Source organism: Oncorhynchus tshawytscha, linkage group LG07 (assembly GCF_018296145.1).
Source record: "Oncorhynchus tshawytscha isolate Ot180627B linkage group LG07, Otsh_v2.0, whole genome shotgun sequence".
Taxonomy (NCBI): Eukaryota; Metazoa; Chordata; class Actinopteri; order Salmoniformes; family Salmonidae; genus Oncorhynchus; species Oncorhynchus tshawytscha.
Window position 1 is genome coordinate 76897497 of NC_056435.1, and position 23616 is coordinate 76921112.

Here is a 23616-nt window from a genome sequence, read left to right on the forward strand (position 1 = left end):
AGGAGAATGTAAACAGGGGATTCATATAGGTGGGAGAGGAGCATGTAAACAGGGGATATGTAGAGGTGGGATAGGAGCATGTAAACAGGGGATATGTAGAGGTGGGATAGGAGCATGTAAACAGGGGATTCATATAGGTGGGAGAGGAGCATGTAAACAGGGGATTCATATAGGTGGGAGAGGAGCATGTAAACAGGGGCATTCATATAGGTGGGAGAGGAGAATGTAAACAGGGGATTCATATAGGTGGGAGAGGAGCATGTAAACAGGGGATATGTAGAGGTGGGAGAGGAGAATGTAAACAGGGGATTCATATAGGTGGGAGAGGAGAATGTAAACAGGGGATATGTAGAGGTGGGAGAGGAGCATGTCAACAGGGGATCCATATAGGTGGGATAGGAGCATGTAAACAGGGGATATGTAGAGGTGGGAGAGGAGCATGTAAACAGGGGATCCATATAGGTGGGAGAGGGCATGTAAACAGGGGATATGTAGAGGTGGGATAGGAGCATGTAAACAGGGGATGTGTAGAGGTGGGAGAGGAGCATGTAAACAGGGGATCCATATAGGTGGGAGAGGAGCATGTAAACAGGGGATCCATATAGGTGGGAGAGGAGCATGTAAACAGGGGATCCATATAGGTGGGAGAGGAGCATGTAAACAGGGGATCCATATAGGTGGGAGAGGAGCATGTAAACAGGGGATCCATATAGGTGGGAGAGGAGCATGTAAACAGGGGATCCATATAGGTGGGAGAGGAGCATGTAAACAGGGGATCCATATAGGTGGGAGAGGAGCATGTAAACAGGGGATCCATATAGGTGGGAGAGGAGCATGTAAACAGGGGATCCATATAGGTGGGAGAGGAGCATGTAAACAGGGGATCCATATAGGTGGGAGAGGAGCATGTAAACAGGGGATCCATATAGGTGGGAGAGGAGCATGTAAACAGGGGATCCATATAGGTGGGAGAGGAGCATGTAAACAGGGGATATGTAGAGGTGGGATAGGAGCATGTAAACAGGGGATTCATACTAGGTGGGAGAGGAGCATGTAAACAGGGGATTCATATAGGTGGGAGAGGAGCATGTAAACAGGGGATATGTAGAGGTGGGAGAGGAGCATGTAAACAGGGGATCCATATAGGTGGGAGAGGAGCATGTAAACAGGGGATATGTAGAGGTGGGAGAGGAGCATGTAAACAGGGGATACATATAGGTGGGAGAGGAGCATGTAAACAGGGGATATGTAGAGGTGGGATAGGAGCATGTAAACAGGGGATATGTAGAGGTGGGATAGGAGAATGTAAACAGGGGATGTGTAGAGGTGGGAGAGGAGCATGTAAACAGGGGATTCATATAGGTGGGAGAGGAGCATGTAAACAGGGGATATGTAGAGGTGGGAGAGGAGAATGTAAACAGGGGTTCATATAGGTGGGAGAGGAGCATGTAAACAGGGGATATGTAGAGGTGGGAGAGGAGAATGTAAACAGGGGCATATAGGTGGGAGAGGAGCATGTAAACAGGGGATATGTAGAGGTGGGAGAGGAGCATGTCAACAGGGGATCCATATAGGTGGGATAGGAGCATGTAAACAGGGGATATGTAGAGGTGGGAGAGGAGCATGTAAACAGGGGATCCATATAGGTGGGAGAGGAGCATGTAAACTGGGGATATGTAGAGGTGGGATAGGAGCATGTAAACAGGGGATGTGTAGAGGTGGGAGAGGAGCATGTAAACAGGGGATCCATTAGGTGGGAGAGGAGCATGTAAACAGGGGATCCATATAGGTGGGAGAGGAGCATGTAAACAGGGGATCCATATAGGTGGGAGAGGAGCATGTAAACAGGGGATCCATATAGGTGGGAGAGGAGCATGTAAACAGGGGATCCATATGGTGGGAGAGGAGCATGTAAACAGGGGATCCATATAGGTGGGAGAGGAGCATGTAAACAGGGGATTCCATATGTGGGAGAGGAGCATGTAAACAGGGGATCCATATAGGTGGGAGAGGAGCATGTAAACAGGGGATGTGTAGAGGTGGGAGAGGAGCATGTAAACACTGGCATCCATATAGGTGGGAGAGGAGCATTAAACAGGGGATATGTAGAGGTGGGATAGGAGCATTCCACTGGGGATGTGTAGAGGTGGGAGAGGAGCATGTAAACAGGGGATTCCATATAGGTGGGAGAGGAGCATGTAAACACTGGCATTCCACTGTACAGGTGGGACAGGAGCATGTAAACAGGGGATTCCACTGGTGGGAGAGGAGCATGTAAACAGGGGATGTGTAGACTGGGATAGGAGACTGTAAACAGGGGATCCATATAGGTGGGACATGTAAACACTGGGATATGTAGAGGTGGGACAGACACTATAACACTGAGCATGTAAACACTGGATATGTAGACTGTGGGATAGGAGAATGTACTGTGGTAACAGGGGATGTCCAGAGGTGGGACATGTAAACAGGGGATCCATATAGGTGGGAATGGCATGTAAACTGGGGATATGTAGAGTTGGGATAGGAGTATGTAACACTGGCATTCCACTGTGTTACTAGTTCCACTGTGGGACAGTCCTTTAATAGGCATTCCACTGAACACTGGCATTCCACTGTGGTACTGTACAGTACCTTACTAACACTGGCATTCCACTGTGGTACAGTACAGTACCTCACTAACACTGGCATTCCACTGTGGTACAGTTACTTACTAACACTGGCATTCCACTGTGGTACAGTACCTTACTAACACTGGCATTCCACTGTGGTACAGTACAGTTCCTTACTAACACTGGCATTCCACTGTGGTACAGTACAGTTCCTTACTAACACTGGCATTCCACTGTGGTACAGTACAGTACCTTACTAACACTGGCATTCCACTGTGGTACAGTACAGTACCTTGCTAACACTGGCATTCCACTGTGGTACAGTACAGTACCTTACTAACACTGGCATTCCACTGTGGTACAGTACCTTACTATCACTGGCATTCCACTGTGGTACAGTACCTTACTAACACTGGCATTCCACTGTGGTACAGTACAGTACCTTACTAACACTGGCATTCCACTGTGGTACAGTACCTTACTAACACTGGCATTCCACTGTGGTACAGTACAGTACCTTACTAACACTGGCATTCCACTGTGGTACAGTACAGTACCTTACTAACACTGGCATTCCACTGTGGTAAAGTACATTACTAACACTGGCATTCCACTGTGGTACAGTACAGTACTAACACTGGCATTCCACTGTGGTACAGTACAGTACCTTACTAACACTGGCATTCCACTGTGGTACAGTACAGTACCTACACATTCCACTGTGGTACATTACCTTACTAACACTGGCATTCCACTGTTCAGTACCTTACTAACACTGGCATTCCACTGTGGTACAGTACAGTACCTTACTAACACTGGCATTCCACTGTGGTACAGTACAGTGGTACTGTACAGTACTAACACTGGCATTCCACTGTGGTACAGTGGTACAGTTCCTTACTAACACTGGCATTCCACTGTGGTACAGTACAGTACCATACTAACACTGGCATTCCACTGTGGTACAGTACAGTTCCTTACTAACACTGGCATTCCACTGTGGTACAGTACAGTTCCTTACTAACACTGGCATTCCACTGTGGTACAGTACAGTTCCTTACTAACACTGGCATTCCACTGTGGTACTGTACAGTACCTTACTAACACTGGCATTCCACTGTGGTACTGTACAGTACCTTACTAACACTGGCATTCCACTGTGGTACAGTACAGTACCATACTAACACTGGCATTCCACTGTGGTTCATTACCTTACTAACACTGGCATTCCACTGTGGTACAGTACAGTACCATACTAACACTGGCATTCCACTGTGGTACAGTACAGTACCTCACCGACACTGGCGTAACACTGTGGTTCATTACCTTACTAACACTGGCATTCCACTGTGGTACTGTACAGTACCTTACTAACACTGGCATTCCACTGTGGTACTGTATAGTACCTTACTAACACTGGCATTCCACTGTCGTACAGTTCCTTACTAACACTGGCATTCCACTGTGGTACAGTACCTTACTATCACCTGCATTCCACTGTGGTACAGTACCTTACTAACACTGGCATTCCACTGTGGTACAGTACAGTACCTTACTAACACTGGCATTCCACTGTGGTACAGTACAGTACCTTACTAACACTGGCATTCCACTGTGGTACAGTACAGTACCTTACTAACACTGGCATTCCACTGTGGTACAGTACAGTACCTTACTAACACTGGCATTCCACTGTGGTACAGTACAGTACCTTACTAACACTGGCATTCCACTGTGGTACAGTACAGTACCTTACTAACACTGGCATTCCACTGTGGTTCATTACCTTACTAACACTGGCATTCCACTGTGGTTCATTACCTTACTAACACTGGCATTCCACTGTGGTTCATTACCTTACTAACACTGGCATTCCACTGTGGTTCATTACCTTACTAACACTGGCATTCCACTGTGGTTCATTACTTTACTAACACTGGCATTCCACTGTGGTACTGTACAGTACACAGGTTTTATTGACTAGAGACAATTTTTTCATTTTGTGTTCTTAACCATTGTTGTGAGACCGGCAGATCTTTGCCTAGAACGTTTGTGTACAATAGGGGTATAATTGTCCCCAGGTGCCAGGAACTAATCATCTGAAGGAAATAGAAAACCACTGCTCCTTTAATTGAAGGTCTTGGTCAGGCTCGTGATCTAACAGATCTCTCTCTCTTCTCCCTGCAGTGTGGAAGGTGAGGAGGCTTGTGATCTAACAGATCACTCTCTCTTCTCCCTGCAGTGTGGAAGGTGAGGAGGCTCGTGATCTAACAGATCTCTCTCTCTTCTCCCTGCAGTGTGGAAGGTGAGGAGGCTTGTGATCTAACAGATCTCTCTTCTCCCTGCTGTGTGGAAAGTGAGGAGGCTTGTGATCTAACAGATCTCTCTCTCTCCCTGCTGTGTGGAAAGTGAGGAGGCTTGTGATCTAACAGATCTCTCTCTCTCTCCCTGCAGTGTGGAAGGTGAGGAGGCTTGTGATCTAACAGATCTCTCTTCTCCCTGCAGTGTGGAAGGTGAGGAGGCTCGTGATCTAACAGATCTCTCTCTCTTCTCCCTGTAGTGTGGAAGGTGAGGAGGCTCGTGATCTAACAGATCTCTCTCTCTTCTCCCTGCAGTGTGGAAGGTGAGGAGGCTTGTGATCTAACAGATCTCTCTCTCTTCTCCCTGCAGTGTGGAAGGTGGGGAGGCTTGTGATCTAACAGATCTCTCTCTCTACTCCCTGCAGTGTGGAAGGTGAGGAGGCTTGTTATCTAACAGATCTCTCTCTCTACTCCCTGCAGTGTGGAAGGTGAGGAGGCTTGTGATCTAACAGATCTCTCTCTCTTCTCCCTGCAGTGTGGAAGGTGAGGAGGCTTGCGCCTACGAGGTGGGCGGGTCTTTAGACCAATACAGTCGAGGCATCCCTCTAACCCACAGTGTAGACGGTACCGGGCAGGACCGCTTCGACGGTGGACATCTCTTCAGCCACGTGGTGTTACCAGGGCAACCACGGTCACGACGACCCAAGCTGCAGCACAACCAGTCCATCCTCAGGAAGCAGGCCGAGGAGGAGGCAATCAAATGCTCCCGATCCCTGTCTGAGGGCTATGAGCTGTCAGCCGACCTACAGGACAAAAAGGTAGGGAACACATGGTACGGTATAGCACACATAGGACCAGTAGAGGGAGAGAGCAGTGCTAGTTAACTAGATACTTGCTCCCTACCCACTGACTCTAGCTCAGGGAGAGAGTTACTCCCTACCCACTGACTTGAGCTCAGGGAGAGGCAGTGCTAGTTAACTAGATAGTTACTCCCTACCCACTGACTCTAGCTCAGGGAGAGGCAGTGCTAGTTAAGATAGAGTCAGTGGGTAGGGTGTAACTTTCCCAGGGCCAGACCACTCAGAGTCTGGAGTTCAACTAGTTTCCATGACGACCAAGAAAAGGAGGTAAAGTCAGATGGGTTGTACCTAGGCCTGTAGAGGTCATGAAATTTGGTCAGCCGGTGATTGTCAATCCGTTAATTAACATAAACACATTCAGCAACTCCTGGCATCCACACACAACGTACAAGCCACTGATGCATCTACATTTGAGCAAGTCTAATAAATCCATGTAATATAGTCTACCAACACCATCACAATAAATCCATGTAATATAGTCTACACCATCACAATAAATCCATGTAATATAGTCTACCTACACCATCACAATGAATCCATGTAATATAGTCTACCTACACCATCACAATGAATCCATGTAATATAGTCTACCTACACCATCACAATAAATCCATGTAATATAGTCTACCAACACCAACACCATCACAATAAATCCATGTAATATAGTCTACCTACACCATCACAATGAATCCATGTAATATAGTCTACCTGCACCATCACAATAAATCCATGTAATATAGTCTACCTACTCCATCACAATAAATCCATGTAATATAGTCTACCTACACCATCACAATAAATCCATGTAATATAGTCTACCTACACCATCACAATAAATCCATATAATATAGTCTACCTACACCATCACAATAAATCCATGAAATATAATCTACCTACACCATCACAATACATCCATGTAATATAGTCTACACCATCACAATAAATCCATGTAATATAGTCTACACCATCACAATAAATCCATGTAATATAGTCTACACCATCACAATAAATCCATGTAATATAGTCTACACCATCACAATAAATCCATGTAATATAGTCTACCTACACCATCACAATAAATCCATGTAATATAGTCTACACCATCACAATAAATCCATGTAATATAGTCTACCTACACCATCACAATAAATCCATGTAATACAGTCTACCTACACCATCACAATAAATCCATGTAATATAGTCTACCTACACCATCACAATAAATCCATGTAATATAGTCTACCTACACCATCACAATAAATCCATGTAATATAGTCTACTGACACCATCACAATAAATCCATGTAATATAGTCTACACCATCACAATAAATCCATGTAATATAGTCTACCTACACCGTCACAATAAATCCATGTAATATAGTCTACCTACACCATCACAATAAATCCATTTAATATAGTCTACCTACACCATCACAATAAATCCATGTAATATAGTCTACCTACACATCACAATAAATCCATGTAATATAGTCTACCTACACCATCACAATAAATCCATGTAATATAGTCTACCTACACCATCACAATAAATCCATGTAATATAGTCTACACCATCACAATAAATCCATGTAATATAGTCTACACCATCACAATAAATCCATGTAATATAGTCTACCTACACCGTCACAATAAATCCATGTAATATAGTCTACCTACACCATCACAATAAATCCATGTAATATAGTCTACCTACACCGTCACAATAAATCCATGTAATATAGTCTACCTACACCATCACAATAAATCCATGTAATATAGTCTACACTGTCACAATAAATCCATGTAATATAGTCTACACCATCACAATAAATCCATGTAATATAGTCTACCTACACCATCACAATAAATCCATGTAATATAGTCTACACCATCACAATAAATCCATGTAATATAGTCTGTCTACACCATCACAATAAATCCATGTAATATAGTCTGTCTACAACATCACAATAAATCCATGTAATATAGTCTACCTACACCATCACAATAAATCCATGTAATATAGTCTACCTACACCGTCACAATAAATCCTTGTAATATAGTCTACCTACACCATCACAATAAATCCATGTAATATAGTCTACCTACACCGTCACAATAAATCCATGTAATATAGTCTGTCTCCACCATCACAATAAATCCATGTAATATAGCCTGAACCATCACAATAAATCCATGTAATATAGTCTGTCTACACCATCACAATAAATCCATGTAATATAGTCTACCTACACCATCACAATAAATCCATGTAATATAGTCTGTCGACACCGTCACAATAAATCCATGTAATATAGTCTACACCATCACAATAAATCCATGTAATATAGTCTACCTACACCGTCACAATAAATCCATGTAATATAGTCTGTCTACACCGTCACAATAAATCCATGTAATATAGTCTACCTACACCGTCACAATAAATCCATGTAATATAGTCTACCTACACCATCACAATAAATCCATGTAATATAGTCTACATACACCATCACAATAAATCCATGTAATATAGTCTGTCTACACCATCACAATAAATCCATGTAATATAGTCTACCTACACCATCACAATAAATCCATGTAATATAGTCTACCTACACCATCACAATAAATCCATGTAATATAGTCTGTCCACACCATCACAATAAATCCATGTAATATAGTCTGTCTACACCGTCACAATAAATCCATGTAATATAGTCTACACCATCACAATAAATCCATGTAATATAGTCTGTCTACACCATCACAATAAATCCATGTAATATAGTCTGTCTACACCATCACAATAAATCCATGTAATATAGTCTACACCATCACAATAAATCCATGTAATATAGTCTACCTACACCATCACAATAAATCCATGTAATATAGTCTACACCATCACAATAAATCCATGTAATATAGTCTACACTGTCACAATAAATCCATGTAATATAGTGTACACTGTCACAATAAATCCATGTAATATAGTCTACACTGTCACAATAAATCCATGTAATATAGTCTACCTACACCATCACAATAAATCCATGTAATATAGTCTACATACACCATCACAATAAATCCATGTAATATAGTCTGTCTACACCATCACAATAAATCCATGTAATATAGTCTACCTACACCATCACAATAAATCCATGTAATATAGTCTGTCTACACCATCACAATAAATCCATGTAATATAGTCTACCTACACCATCACAATAAATCCATGTAATATAGTCTGTCTACACCGTCACAATAAATCCATGTAATATAGTCTACACCATCACAATAAATCCATGTAATATAGTCTACCTACACCATCACAATAAATCCATGTAATATAGTCTGTCTACACCATCACAATAAATCCATGTAATATAGTCTACCTACACCATCACAATAAATCCATGTAATATAGTCTACCTACACCATCACAATAAATCCATGTAATATAGTCTGTCTACACCATCACAATAAATCCATGTAATATAGTCTACCTACACCATCACAATAAATCCATGTAATATAGTCTGTCTACACTGTCACAATAAATCCATGTAATATAGTCTACCTACACCGTCACAATAAATCCATGTAATATAGTCTGTCTACACCGTCACAATAAATCCATGTAATATAGTCTACACCATCACAATAAATCCATGTAATATAGTCTGTCTACACCATCACAATAAATCCATGTAATATAGTCTACCTACACCATCACAATAAATCCATGTAATATAGTCTACCTACACCATCACAATAAATCCATGTAATATAGTCTGTCTACACCGTCACAATAAATCCATGTAATATAGTCTACACCATCACAATAAATCCATGTAATATAGTCTGTCTACACCATCACAATAAATCCATGTAATATAGTCTGTCTACACCATCACAATAAATCCATGTAATATAGTCTACCTACACCATCACAATAAATCCATGTAATATAGTCTGTCTACACCGTCACAATAAATCCATGTAATATAGTCTACACCATCACAATAAATCCATTATTTATTTTAGAAAGGTCTAAAGAAACATGATATGAAGAAAATGTAGTCTATTTCAGAAGAACAGAATAGCATCCTCTGTGTTGTCCTCATGTTAGGTCCTGATCTGGCTATGCCATATGGCTGTAGGCTACACTAGTTCATCGAGCACACTAGATTTGATTAGAATTCCGTGACATTATTTTATAGTATGAAGAATACAATTGAACATAGGTGAATAAAATATAAAGGATATTTTCGGCAAACGATTTGATGGAGTGCTCACATACAGCTATTCTGTGTTGAGCGGTTAACAAAGAAATAGATATTACTATATGCTTAATGTAGAGTTATTAATGTAACTTTAGTTGTTCTACAAGGCTGCATGATGGGACTCCAATGATGATTTGAAAAAAGTCACAAGAAAGCACGAGCTCTGCTTTAGTTTTTGCACATGATGTACACACTACATCCGTCTCTCATTCACAATTCGACAAGCACTCTATGTCCAAAACTTAAACGAGCATAACTTTTAAGTTCAAGTTTCAACTTGAATTTCAACTTCAACCTGGATTTGTTCCAGAGGGTAATTGGTTTTGCAGCAGCGGAGCGTTAAAAACAACAAGAAACATGAACATTTACCTGCATTACAAAGATACAGTTATAGTGTCTACAATTAACTAGTACATCATGTCATAGGGCTGACAGCCACCAGTACAAATATATATATATATATATATATACACAGTTCTAATGATTGACATTAGCATCAGCACAAAGGTATCTTATATTTTTATTTAACTAAGCAAGTCAGTTAAGAACAAATTCTTATTTTCAATTACAGCCTAGGAACAGTGGGTTAACTGCCTGTTCAGGGGCAGAACGACAGATTTGTACCTTGTCAGCTCAGGGGTTTGAACTTGCAACCTTCCGGTTACTAGTCCAACGCTCTAACCACTAGGCTACCCTGCCGCCCCATAATAAACCCCAGGAGGAGTAGCTGCTGGCTTGGCAGGAACTAATGGGGATCCATAATAAATACAAATACAAGTATAACTTTAGTATGCCTGCTATGGTACCATGTTACCGTGTTACTGTGTTACAGTTACTATGCTACTGTGTTACTGTGCTACTGTGTTATCGTGTTACAGAACTATAGATCTATTCTATATGTGTTTGTTCATTTGTTTCTGGTTATGTTATTCCCCTAAATTTGTGGGCATGTATACTGAGCATTCAAAACTTTAAGAACATCTGCCCTTTCATGACAGACTGACCAGGTGACTCCAGGTCAAGGCTATGATCCCTTGTTGATGTCACCTGTTAAATCAACTTCAATCAGTGTAGATGAAGGGGAGGAGAAAGGTTAAAGAAGGATTTTTAAGCCTTGAGACAATTCCACATGGATTGTGTATGTGTGCCATTCAGAGGAGAATGGGCAAGACAAACAATTTTACTGCTTTTGAATGAGGTATGGTAGTAGGTGCCAGGCGCACCAGTTTGTATCAAGAACTGTAACGCTGTTGGGTTGTTCACGCTCAACTGTTTCCGTGTGTATCAGGAATGGTCCACCACTCAAAGGACATCCAGCCAACATGACACAACTGTGGGAAGCATTGGAGTTAACATGGGCCAGAATCCCTGTGGAACCCTTTCAACACTGTTCTGAGGGCAAAAGGGGGGGTGCAACTCAATAATAGGAAGGTGTTCCGGATTTTTGGTATACTCAGTGTATGTCACATAGTAATTTGAAATGGCTTGTAATGTAAATAAACATGTAAAGGGATAACCAAACTTCTCATGCTGTGGATTGGTTGGTTGATTGATTGTCTTCTCTCTCTCTCTCTCTCCTCCAGGTGGAGGTGCTGGAGCATAGGTATGGAGGCCGTTTCATAACGCGTCATGCGGCCCGCACCATCCAGACAGCCTTCCGCCAGTATCAGATGAACAAGAACTTTAAACGTCTCCGCAGTTCCATGTCCGAGAACCGCATGTCCCGACGTATCGTCCTGTCCAGCATGAGGATGCAGTTCTCCTTGGAAGACCCTGAGAATGTTCATCAGTCGTCCTTCCTCACCGACAACGGAACCAAACACCTGGGGGCCCTGGTCCAATCAGAATGCAGCTCTGACCTGGGGGGTGTGGTCCCAGGTACTATGAAGTCACCTGTGGTGGCCCAGAACGATGACTTCACTGACGCTATAACGGAGCTGGAGGACGCGTTCTCCCGTCAGGTCAAGTCTCTGGCCGAGTCGATAGACGATGCTCTGAATAGTAGGAGTCTGCACAGGGAGGAGAGGGGGCCAGGAGAGACGAGGCAAGGGGGGAGAGGACACCCTGACCTGGACAAAGACCGAGACAGAGAGCTGTTCTCCTACCAGGTCAAACCCTCCTCACACAGCAGTGCGGAACACCACAAACTGGATGAAATGACAGCATCATACAGCGATGTGACTCTCTACATCGATGAGGAAGAGCTGTCCCCTCCTCTCCCTCTGTCTCAGTCCCTGGACCATACCTACTCTCCTCTCCCTCTGTCTCAGTCCCTAGAGCGCCCCTACATCCCCCTACCATCGGTAGACCGGCCCTCCTCCAAAGAGTCGGAGCTGCGTTTGCGTTCTCTCTCCTGGTCTCTGGTCCATAAGGATGATAAAGGTCAGGGGTCAGACACCTCCTGCCGCAGCACACCCTCCCCGAAGCAGCAGGAGCAGAGGCTTAGGGTCGACCGCCTCCCGCTGCTGACCATCGAGCCGCCCAGCGACAGCTCTGTGGAGCTCAGTGACCGTTCCGACCGCTCCATTCTGAAGAGACAGAAAGCCTACGATCGCCAGCCCATTAGTCAGCCAGCCAGCCCCAAACATCCCCCTCCTCACCCCTCCTCCTTGTCTCACCCCCGTGGCCTGCCCCCCAAGGGAACCTCCTGGGATGAGGATGCTCCCCGCTACCGGCCACGCGCACTAGAGGCCCACCTGGCAATCAACGGGATGGCTAACCGGCAGAGCAAGTCAGAGTCGGACTTCTCAGATGGGGACAATGACAGTATCAACTCTACATCTAACAGTAATGACACTATTAACTGCAGCTCTGAGTCCTCCAGTAGAGAACAGACCCTCAGAAAACAGACCTATCACAAAGAGACACGCAGCAGCTGGGACTCACCGGCCTTCAGTAATGATATCATCAGGAAGAGACACTATCGTATCGGACTAAACCTGTTTAACAAGTAGGTTCAGGACAGAGGCACACACACTGAAGTCTGCGTTAAATTACCTAGTCCTTTTGAAGCAGTCTGATCAGTGGTTTTAATCAGAGATCAGTGGTTGTAATCAGAGATCAGTGGTTGTAATCAGAGATCAGTGGTTGTAATCAGAGATCAGTGGTTGTAATCAGAGATCAGTGGTTGTAATCAGAGATCAGTGGTTGTAATCAGAGATCAGTGGTTGTAATCAGAGATCAGTGGTTGGTAATCAGAGATCAGTGGTGGTGATCAGAGATCAGTGCTTGTAATTAGAGATCAGTGCTTGTAATTAGAGATCAGTGCTTGTAATTAGAGATCAGTGCTTGTAATTAGAGATCAGTGCTTGTAATTAGAGATCAGTGCTTGTAATCAGAGATCAGTGGTGGTAATCAGAGATCAGTGGTGGTAATCTGTGGTTGTAATCGGTGGTTGTAATCAGTGGTGGTAATCGGAGATCAGTGGTGGTAATCTGTGTTTTTAATCAGAGATCAGTGGTTGTAATCAGTGGTTGTAATCTGTGGTTTTAATCAGAGATCAGTGGTTGTAATCGGTGGTTGTAATCGGTGGTTGTAATCGGAGATCAGTGGTGGTAATCAGTGGTTGTAATCAGTGATCAGTGGTGGTAAACAGTGGTTGTAATCGGAGATCAGTGGTTGTAATCGGAGATCAGTGGTTGTAATCGGAGATCAGTGGTTGTAATCGGAGATCAGTGGTTGTAATCGGAGATCAGTGGTGGTAATCGGAGATCAGTGGTGGTAATCGGAGATCAGTGGTGGTAATCAGAGATCAGTGGTTGTAATCAGTGGTTGTAATCAGTGGTTGTAATCAGTGGTTGTAATCAGAGATCGGTGGTTGTAATCAGAGATCGGTGGTTGTAATCAGAGATCGGTGGTTGTAATCAGAGATCAGTGGTTGTAATCAGAGATCAGTGGTTTTAATCAGAGATCAGTGGTTGTGTTCAGTGATTGTAATCAGCATCCAATCAAAATATCAATATTTGAGATTATTCCAAACATAGGGTGCAAGGAAAAGAAAGGCAGATTTACCTAACTCTGTAGACACCGAAGGAGTCGCCAAAGTTAACCAACCTTGTGAACGGGTAAATTAAAATGTTCAATATTTTCAGTGACGTTAGGTAAGTCGGAAGCTTATGAAGCAGGGCTTTGTAAACAAGAAGAGCGTAGTGATGTGATCTACTTGACTTTAAAGAGGTCCAGACAACATTTTGGTAAAGAATGCAGTGATAAGGAATAAATCTGTCTCTGTGATAAAACTAAGGGTACTGTGATAAACGTTATCCAGGGACTTAAGAGTAGAGGCAGCTGCACATTGATAAATAGTATCACCATAATCAAGAAAAGGTAGACAGGTTGATAAATAGTATCACCATAACAACAGGTAGAAAGGTTGATAAATAGTATCACCATAACAGCAGGTAGACAGGTTGATAAATAATATCACCATAACAACAGGTAGAAAGGTTGATAAATAGTATCACCACAACAACAGGTAGACAGGTTGATAAATAGTATCACCATAACAACAGGTAGACAGGTTGATAAATAGTATCACCATTACAACAACGGGTAGAAAGGTTGATACATAGTATCACGATAACAACAACAGATAGAAAGGTTGATAAATGGTATCACCACAACAACAGGTAGAAAGGTTGATACAGAGTATCACCATAACAACAGGTAGAAAGGTTGATAAATAGTATCACCATAAGAACAGGTAGAAAGGTTGATACATAGTATCACGATAACAACAACAGATAGAAAGGTTGATAAATGGTATCACCACAACAACAGGTAGAAAGGTTGATACAGAGTATCACCATAACAACAGGTAGAAAGGTTGATAAATAGTATCACCATAAGAAAACAGGTAGAAAGGTTGATCAAATCAAATCAAATCAAATCTTGATTTGATTTAGAAAGGTTGATAAGTAGTATCACCATAACAACAACAGGTAGAAAGGTTGATGCATAGTATTATGATAACAACAGGTAGAAGAGTTGATAAATAGTATCACCATAACAACAACAGGTAGAAAGGTTGATAAATAGTATCACCATAACAACAGGTAGAAAGGTTGATAAATAGTATCACCATAACAACAGGTTGATAAATAGTATCACCATAACAACAGGTAGAAAGGTTGATAAATAGTATCACCATAACAACAGGTAGACATGTTGATAAATAGTATCACCATAACAACAACAGGTAGAAAGGTTGATAAATAGTATCACCATAACAACAGGTAGACAGGTTGATAAATAGTATCACCATAACAACAGGTAGAAAGGTTGATAAATAGTATCAAATCTTGATTTGATAAATAGTATCAATAACAACAGGTAGAAGGTTGATAAATAGTATCACCATAACAATGGGTAGAAAGGCTGATAAATAGTATCACCATAACAAAGGGTAGAAAGGCTGATAAATAGTAACACCATAACAACAGGTAGTAAGGCTGATAAATAGTATCACCATAACAACAGGTAGAAAGGTTGATAAATAGTATCACCATAACAACAGGTAGAAAGGTTGATACATAGTATCACCATAGCAACAACAGGTAGAAAGGCTGATAAATAGTATCACCTTAACAACAGGTAGAAAGGTTGATAAATAGTATCACCATAACAACAGGTAGAAAGGTTGATAAGTAGTATCACCATAACAACAACAGGTAGAAAGGTTGATGCATAGTATTATGATAACAACAGGTAGAAGAGTTGATAAATAGTATCACCATAACAACAACCGGTAGATAAATAGTATCACCATAACAACAACATGTAGATAGGTTGAAACATAGTATCACCATAACAACAGGTAGAAAGGTTGATAAATAGTATCACCATAACAACAACAGGTAGATAAATAGTATCACCATAACAACAACAGGTAGATAGGTTGAAACATAGTATCACCATAACAACAGGTAGAAAGGTTGATAAATAGTATCACCATAACAACAGGTAGAAAGGTTGATAAATAGTATCACCATAACAACAGGTAGAAAGGTTGATAAATAGTATCACCATAACAACAGGTAGAAAGGTTGATAAATAGTATCACCATAACAACAGGTAGAAAGGTTGATAAATAGTATCACCATAACAACAGGTAGAAAGGTTGATAAATAGTATCACCATAACAACAGGTAGAAAGGTTGATAAATAGTATCACCATAACAACAGGTAGAAAGGTTGATGAATAGTATCACCATAACAACAGGTAGAAAGGTTGATAAATAGTATCACCATAACAACAACAGGTTGATAAATAGTATCACCATAACAACAGGTAGAAAGGTTGATAAATAGTATCACCATAACAACAACAGGTAGAAAGGTTGACAAATAGTATCACCATAACAACAGTTAGACAGGTTGATAAATAGTTTCACCATAACAACAGGTAGACAGGTTGATAGATAGTATCACCATAACAACAGGTAGACAGGTTGATACATAGTATCACCATAACAACAGGTTGATAAATAGTATCACCATAACAACAGGTAGAAAGGTTGATAAATAGTATCACCATGACAACAGGTAGACAGGTTGATACATAGTATCACCATAACAACAACAGGTAGAAAGGTTGATAAATAGTATCACCATAACAACAGGTAGACAGGTTGATAAATAGTATCACCATAACAACAACAGGTAGATAGGTTGATAAATAGTAAATAACAACAGGTAGTATCATCACCATAACAACAGGTAGATAGGTTGAAACATAGTATCACCATAACAACAGGTAGAAAGGTTGATAAATAGTATCACCATAACAACAGGTAGAAAGGTTGATAAATAGTATCACCATAACAACAGGTAGAAAGGTTGACAAATAGTATCACCATAACAACATGTAGAAAGGTTGATAAATTGTATCACCATAAGAAAACAGGTTGATAAATAGTATCACCATAACAACAACAGATAGAAAGGTTGATACATAGTATCACCATAACAACAGGTAGAAAGGTTGACAAATAGTATCACCATAACAAAAGGTAGACAGGTTGATGCATAGTATCACCATAACAACAGCTAGAAAGGTTGATAAATAGTATCACCATAACAACAGGTAGACATGTTGATAAATAGTATCACCATAACAACAGGTAGAAAGGTTGATAAATAGTATCACCATAACAACAACAGGTAGAAAGGTTGATACATAGTATCACCATAACAACAGGTAGAAAGGTTGATAAATAGTATCACCATAACAACAGGTAGAAAGGTTGATAAATAGTATCACCATAACAACAGGTAGAAAGGTTGATAAATAGTATCACCATAACATAATAAATAGTATCACCATAACAACAGGTAGAAAGGTTGATAAATAGTATCACCATAACAGCAGGTAGACAGGTTGATAAATAATATCACCATAACAACAGGTAGAAAGGTTGATAATTAGTATCACCACAACAACTACAGGTAGAAAGGTTGATAAATAGTATCACCATAACAACAGGTAGACAGGTTGATAAATAGTATCACCATAACAACAGGTAGACAGGTTGATAAATAGTATCACCATTACAACAACGGGTAGAAAGGTTGATACATAGTATCACCATAACAACAACAGGTAGAAAGGTTGATAAATAGTATCACCATAACAACAGGTAGACAGGTTGATAAATAGTATCACCAATAGTATCACCATAACAACAGGTAGACAGGTTGATAAATAGTATCACCATAACAACAGTTATGGTGATAATAGTGATTTGATTTGATTTAGAAAGGTTGATAAATAGTATCACCATAACAACAACAGGTAGAAAGGTTGATACATAGTATCACCATAACAACAGGTAGAAAGGTTGATACATAGTATCACCATAACAACAGGTAGAAAGGTTGACAAATAGTATCACCATAAGAAAACAGGTAGAAAGGTTGATAAATAGTATCACCATAACAACAGGTAGAAAGGTTGATAAATAGTATCACCATAACAACAGGTAGAAAGGTTGACAAATAGTATCACCATAAGAAAACAGGTAGAAAGGTTGATAAATAGTATCACCATAACAACAGGTAGAAAGGTTGATAAATAGTATCACCAATAGTATCACCATAACAACAGGTAGACAGGTTGATAAATAGTATCACCATAACAACAGTTATATTCCTTTCCATTTGTTTTATTTCTATGTTCATAGCAGCTCATAGCTGTTTAGGAGGAGCACAGGGGCATTCTAGAGCATGACGGGAGTTTAGATCTATATGCTGTAACTATGGTGATGGTACCTTATGCTCTTAAAGGGATAGTTCACCCTGAATTGTAATTTTGCCTGTGTTTTCCACCCTACGTAGATTTGAATAGGTAGACAGGTAGACAATTTGATAAATAGTATCACCATAACAACAACAGGTAGAAAGGTTGATAAATAGTATCACCATAACAACAGGTAGAACGGTTGCTGTAATAGTGGTTGCTATGCCCAGGCCTAAACCCTGATTGGTTTACATTGTGGTCGCTGTAATAGTGCTATGCCCAGGCCTAAACCCTGATTGGTTTACATTGTGGTTGCTGTAATAGTGCTATGCCCAGGCCAAAACCCTGATTGGTTTACATTGTGGTTGCTGTAATAGTGCTATGCCCAGGCCTAAACCCTGATTGGTTTACATTGTGGTTGCTGTAATAGTGCTATGCCCAGGCCTAAACCCTGATTGGTTTACATTGTGGTTGCTGTAATAGTGCTATGCCCAGGCCTAAACCCTGATTGGTTGACATTCAACACACATTTCTCAGATAAAAAAAGCAAAGTTGAACATTTACCAAGGATTTACGAATCTTATCTAGATATGGACTCCTGGAGATGGAAGATAATTATGGAGTGGCAGCACCTAAGTGGTTTTCCATACTTCCTGATAACAATATTAGATTTAAGATATGGGTTACTGAGCCATCAATGAGGGGGGCAGCACACTTGAGAAGACCTGGCTCCAATTGGTTAGTCCCTGTGGAGTTCTTGGTATCTAAGGCATCAAGGACTTATTTTTCTGTGAATTGCCGAAGGGCAAAAACTTCCCTACCATTTTCAGAGTTTTTGCAATTTTGTCCATAATGGGGCCAGAGTCTGAATTTGTTTGTTGGGCAAAGAGGAGGAAGTACAACCCTTCAGAGATTTTACCGTTTTCCAAAATGTTGACGGATAGAACCAGGGACCCTCTGAAAACATTAGCAACTGCATCCCACAATGCTTTGTTACTTATCTCTCCACAAAAGCCGTGGCACTTGCAGAACAAGGGAAATAACTACTTCAAGGTCTCAGAGCGAGTGGTGTCACTGATTGAAACGGCACACATCGCTAACCAGCTAGCCATTTCACACCGGATACATCAGCGATACATTGATTACTACTACTAGGACCTAAGACCTATTGACAATATTTTTAGTCACGTCTTACAGAAGGATTGGACGGACTGACTGACTGTGTTATTCTGTGTAAGTGTGTGTGATTGAACTGAGTGTGTGTGTGTCTGTGTGTGATTGAACTGAGTGTGTGTGCCTCTGTGTGATTTGGACTGAGTGTGTCTGTGTGTGATTGAACTGGGTGTGTGTGTGTCTTTGTGTAATTGGACTGAGTGTGTGTGTCTATGTGTGATTTGGACTGAGTGTGTCTGTGTGTGCGATTGGACTGAGTGTGTGTAATTGGACTGAGTGTGTGTGTGTCTGTGTGTGTGTCTGTGTGTGTGTAATTGGACTGAGTGTGTGTAATTGGACTGAGTGTGTAATTGGACTGAGTGTGTGTAATTGGACTGAGTGTGTGTGTTGGACTGTGTGTGTGTGTGTAATTGGACTGTGTGTGTGTGTAATTGGACTGAGTGTCTGTGTGTGTGTAATTGGACTGTATGTCTGTGTGTAATTGAACTGAGTGTGTGTGTGTGTGTCTGTGTGTAATTGGACTGAGTGTGTCTGTCTGTGTGTAATTGAACTGAGTGTGTCTGTCTGTGTGTAATTGAACTGAGTGTGTGTGTCTGTGTGTAATTGGACTGAGTGTGTCTGTGTGATTGTGTTTAATCTTGATGATTGTTGATCTGCTTTGATTTGCTTTATGGACCATTAAGTTGCTTTAAAAGAGGAGTGCTCCCCAGCAACCTCCCTTCTATCTTCTCTCAGGGAACCCCCTATAGACCAGCAGGAGCTGAACCCACCATTACCACCCCCTACTCCCTCACCCCATTCCCAGCACCCCACCCTTAACCCACCCTCACCCCAAATCATGCCTCTTCTCTTACACATACATATTCAGACAGAGAAATCCAGGATAATGATAATGCTGTCTTGTCTCTCTGTCTCTCTCTGTCTCTCTCTGTCTCTCTGTCTCTCTCTCTGTCTCTCTCTCTGTCTCTCTCTCTCTCTCTCTCTCTCTCTCTCTCTCTCTCTCTCTCTCTCTCTCTCTCTCTCTCTCTCTCTCTCTCTGTGTCTCTCTCTCTCTGTCTCTCCCCCTCCAGGAAGCCAGAGAAGGGTTGTCAGTACCTGACGGATCGAGGGTTTGTCCCAGACACTCCAGAGGGAGTGGCTCACTTCCTGCTCCAGAGGAAGGGTCTGAGCAGGCAGATGATTGGAGAGTTCTTGGGGAACAGGCAGAAACAATTCAATAGAGACGTCCTGGAGTGAGTCAGTGTGTCTCTGTATCAACAAGACCAGCTACATAGACTGTTTATACAAGACCAGCTACATAGACTGTATCAACAAGACCAGCTACATAGACTGTTTATAAAGGACCAGCTACATAGACTGTTTATACAAGACCAGCTACATAGACTGAATCAGCATTACCAGCTACATTGATTGTTTCAACAGGATCAGCATAGACTGTATGTGCAAGACCAGCTACACATACTGAATAAACAAGACCATCTATGTAGACTGAATCAACAAGACCAGCTACATAGACTGTATCAACAAGACCAGCTACATAGACTGTATATGCATGACCAGCTACATAGACTGTATATGCATGACCAGTTACATAGACAGTATCAACAAGACCAGCTACATAGACTGACTCAACAAGACCAGCTACATAGACTGTATATGCATGACCAGCTACATAGACTGTATATGCATGACCAGACCAGCTACATAGACTGTATATGCATGACCAGCTACATAGACTGAATCAACAAGACCAGCTACATAGACTGTTTCAACTAAGATCAGCTACATAGAATGTATGTGCAATCAACAAGACCAGCTACATAGACTGAATCAACAAGACCAGCTACATAGACTGAATCAACAAGACCAGCTACATAGACTGAATATGCAAGACCAGCTACATAGACTGAATCAACAAGACCAGCTACATAGACTGTATCAACAAGACCAGCTACATAGACTGTATCAACAAGACCAGCTACATAGACTGAATCAGCAAGACCAGCTACATAGACTGAATCAACAAGACCAGCTACATAGACTGTATATGCATGGCCAGCTACATAGACTGTACCCAGCTACATAGACTGTATCAACAAGACCAGCTACATAGACTGTATCAACAAGACCAGCTACCAGACTGAATCAGCATAGCTACATAGACTGTATCAACAAGACCAGCTACATAGACTGTATCAACAAGACCAGTTACATAGACAGTATCAACAAGACCAGCTACATAGACTGAATCAACAAGACCAGCTACATAGACTGATTAAACAAGAATAGTTACATAGACTGTACATGCAAGACCAGCTACATAGACTGAATCAACAAGACCAGCTACATAGACTGAATCAACAAGACCAGCTACATAGACTGAATCAACAAGACCAGCTACATAGACTGTTTATACAAGACCAGCTACATAGACTGTATATGCATGACCAGCTACATAGACTGTATCAACAAGACCAGCTACATAGACTGTATCAAAAAGACCAGCTACATCAACATAATCAACAAGACCAGCTACATAGACTGTTTAACAATATCAGCTCCATAGACTGATTAAACAAGACCAGTTACATACACTGTAATGCAAGACCAGCTACATAGACTGAATCAACAAGACCAGCTACATAGACTGTATGTGCAAGACCAGCTACACATACTGTATCAACAAGACCAGAGCTACATAGACTGTATCAACAAGACCAGCTACACATACTGAATAAACAAGACCATCTATGTAGACTGAATCAACAAGACCAGCTACATAGACTGTTTATACAATATCAGCTCTATAGACTGATTAAACAAGAATAGTTACATAGACTGTACATGCAAGACCAGCTACATAGACTGAATCAACAAGACCAGCTACATAGACTGTATCAACAAGACCAGCTACATAGACTGTATATGCATGACCAGCTACATAGACTGTATATCAACAAGACCAGCTACATAGACTGTATCAACAAGACCAGCTACATAGACTGAATCAACAAGACCAGCTACATAGACTGAATCAACAAGACCAGCTACATAGACTGTATCAACAAGACCAGCTACATAGACTGTATCAACAAGACCAGCTACATAGACTGAATCAACAAGACCAACTACATAGACTGAATATGCATAACCAGCTACATAGACAGTATCAACAAGTCCAGCTACATAGACTGTATCAACAAGTCCAGCTACATAGACTGTATCAACAAGTCCAGCTACATAGACTGTATCAACAAGACCAGCTACACAGACTGTATCAACAAGACCAGCTACATAGACTGTATCAACAAGACCAGCTACATAGACTGAATCAGCATTACCAGCTACATTGATTGTTTCAACAGGATCAGCTACATAGACTGTATGTGCAAGACCAGCTACGTAGACTGTATCAACAAGACCAGCTACGTAGACTGAAACAACAAGACCATCTATGTAGACTGAATCAACAAGACCAGCTCCATAGACTGAATATGCATGACCAGCTACATAGACTGTATCAACAAGACCAGCTACATAGACTGTATCAACAAGACCAGCTACATAGACTGAATCAGCAAGACCAGCTACATCAACATAATCAACAAGATCAGCTACATAGACTGTATGTGCAAGACCAGCTACACATACTGTATCAACAAGACCAGCTACGTAGACTGAATCAACAAGACCATCTATGTAGACTGAATCAACAAGACCAGCTCCATAGACCGTTTCTACAATATCAGCTACATAGACTGAATGTGCAAGACCAGCTACATAGACAGTATCAACAAGACCAGCTACATAGACTGTATCAACAAGACCAGCTACATAGACTGTATCAACAAGACCAGCTACATAGACTGTATCAACAAGACCAGCTACGTAGACTGAATCAACAAGACCATCTATGTAGACTGAATCAACAAGACCAGCTCCATAGACCGTTTATACAAGATCAGCTCTATAGACTTTTTAAACAAGACCAGTTACATAGACTGTACATGCAAGACCAGCTACATAGACTGAATCAACAAGACCAGCTACATAGACTGTATCAACAATACCAGCTACATAGACTGAATCAACAAGACCAGCTTCATAGACTGAATATGCATGACCAGCTACATAGACAGTAT

General features: G+C 41.2%; 1 protein-coding gene across 1 annotated transcript in view; it reads left to right on the top strand.

Moving 5' to 3' along the window:
- LOC112237209 (IQ motif and SEC7 domain-containing protein 1-like) overlaps positions 1–23616 on the top strand; it is a 129695-nt gene that overhangs the window by 42059 nt on the left and 64020 nt on the right. The window contains 8 exon segments of the mRNA XM_042323740.1: positions 4800–4807; positions 4910–4917; positions 5067–5074; positions 5173–5180; positions 5283–5345; positions 5448–5730; positions 11649–13015; positions 20545–20706. Coding sequence (XP_042179674.1) covers positions 4800–4807; positions 4910–4917; positions 5067–5074; positions 5173–5180; positions 5283–5345; positions 5448–5730; positions 11649–13015; positions 20545–20706 — 1907 coding nt within the window.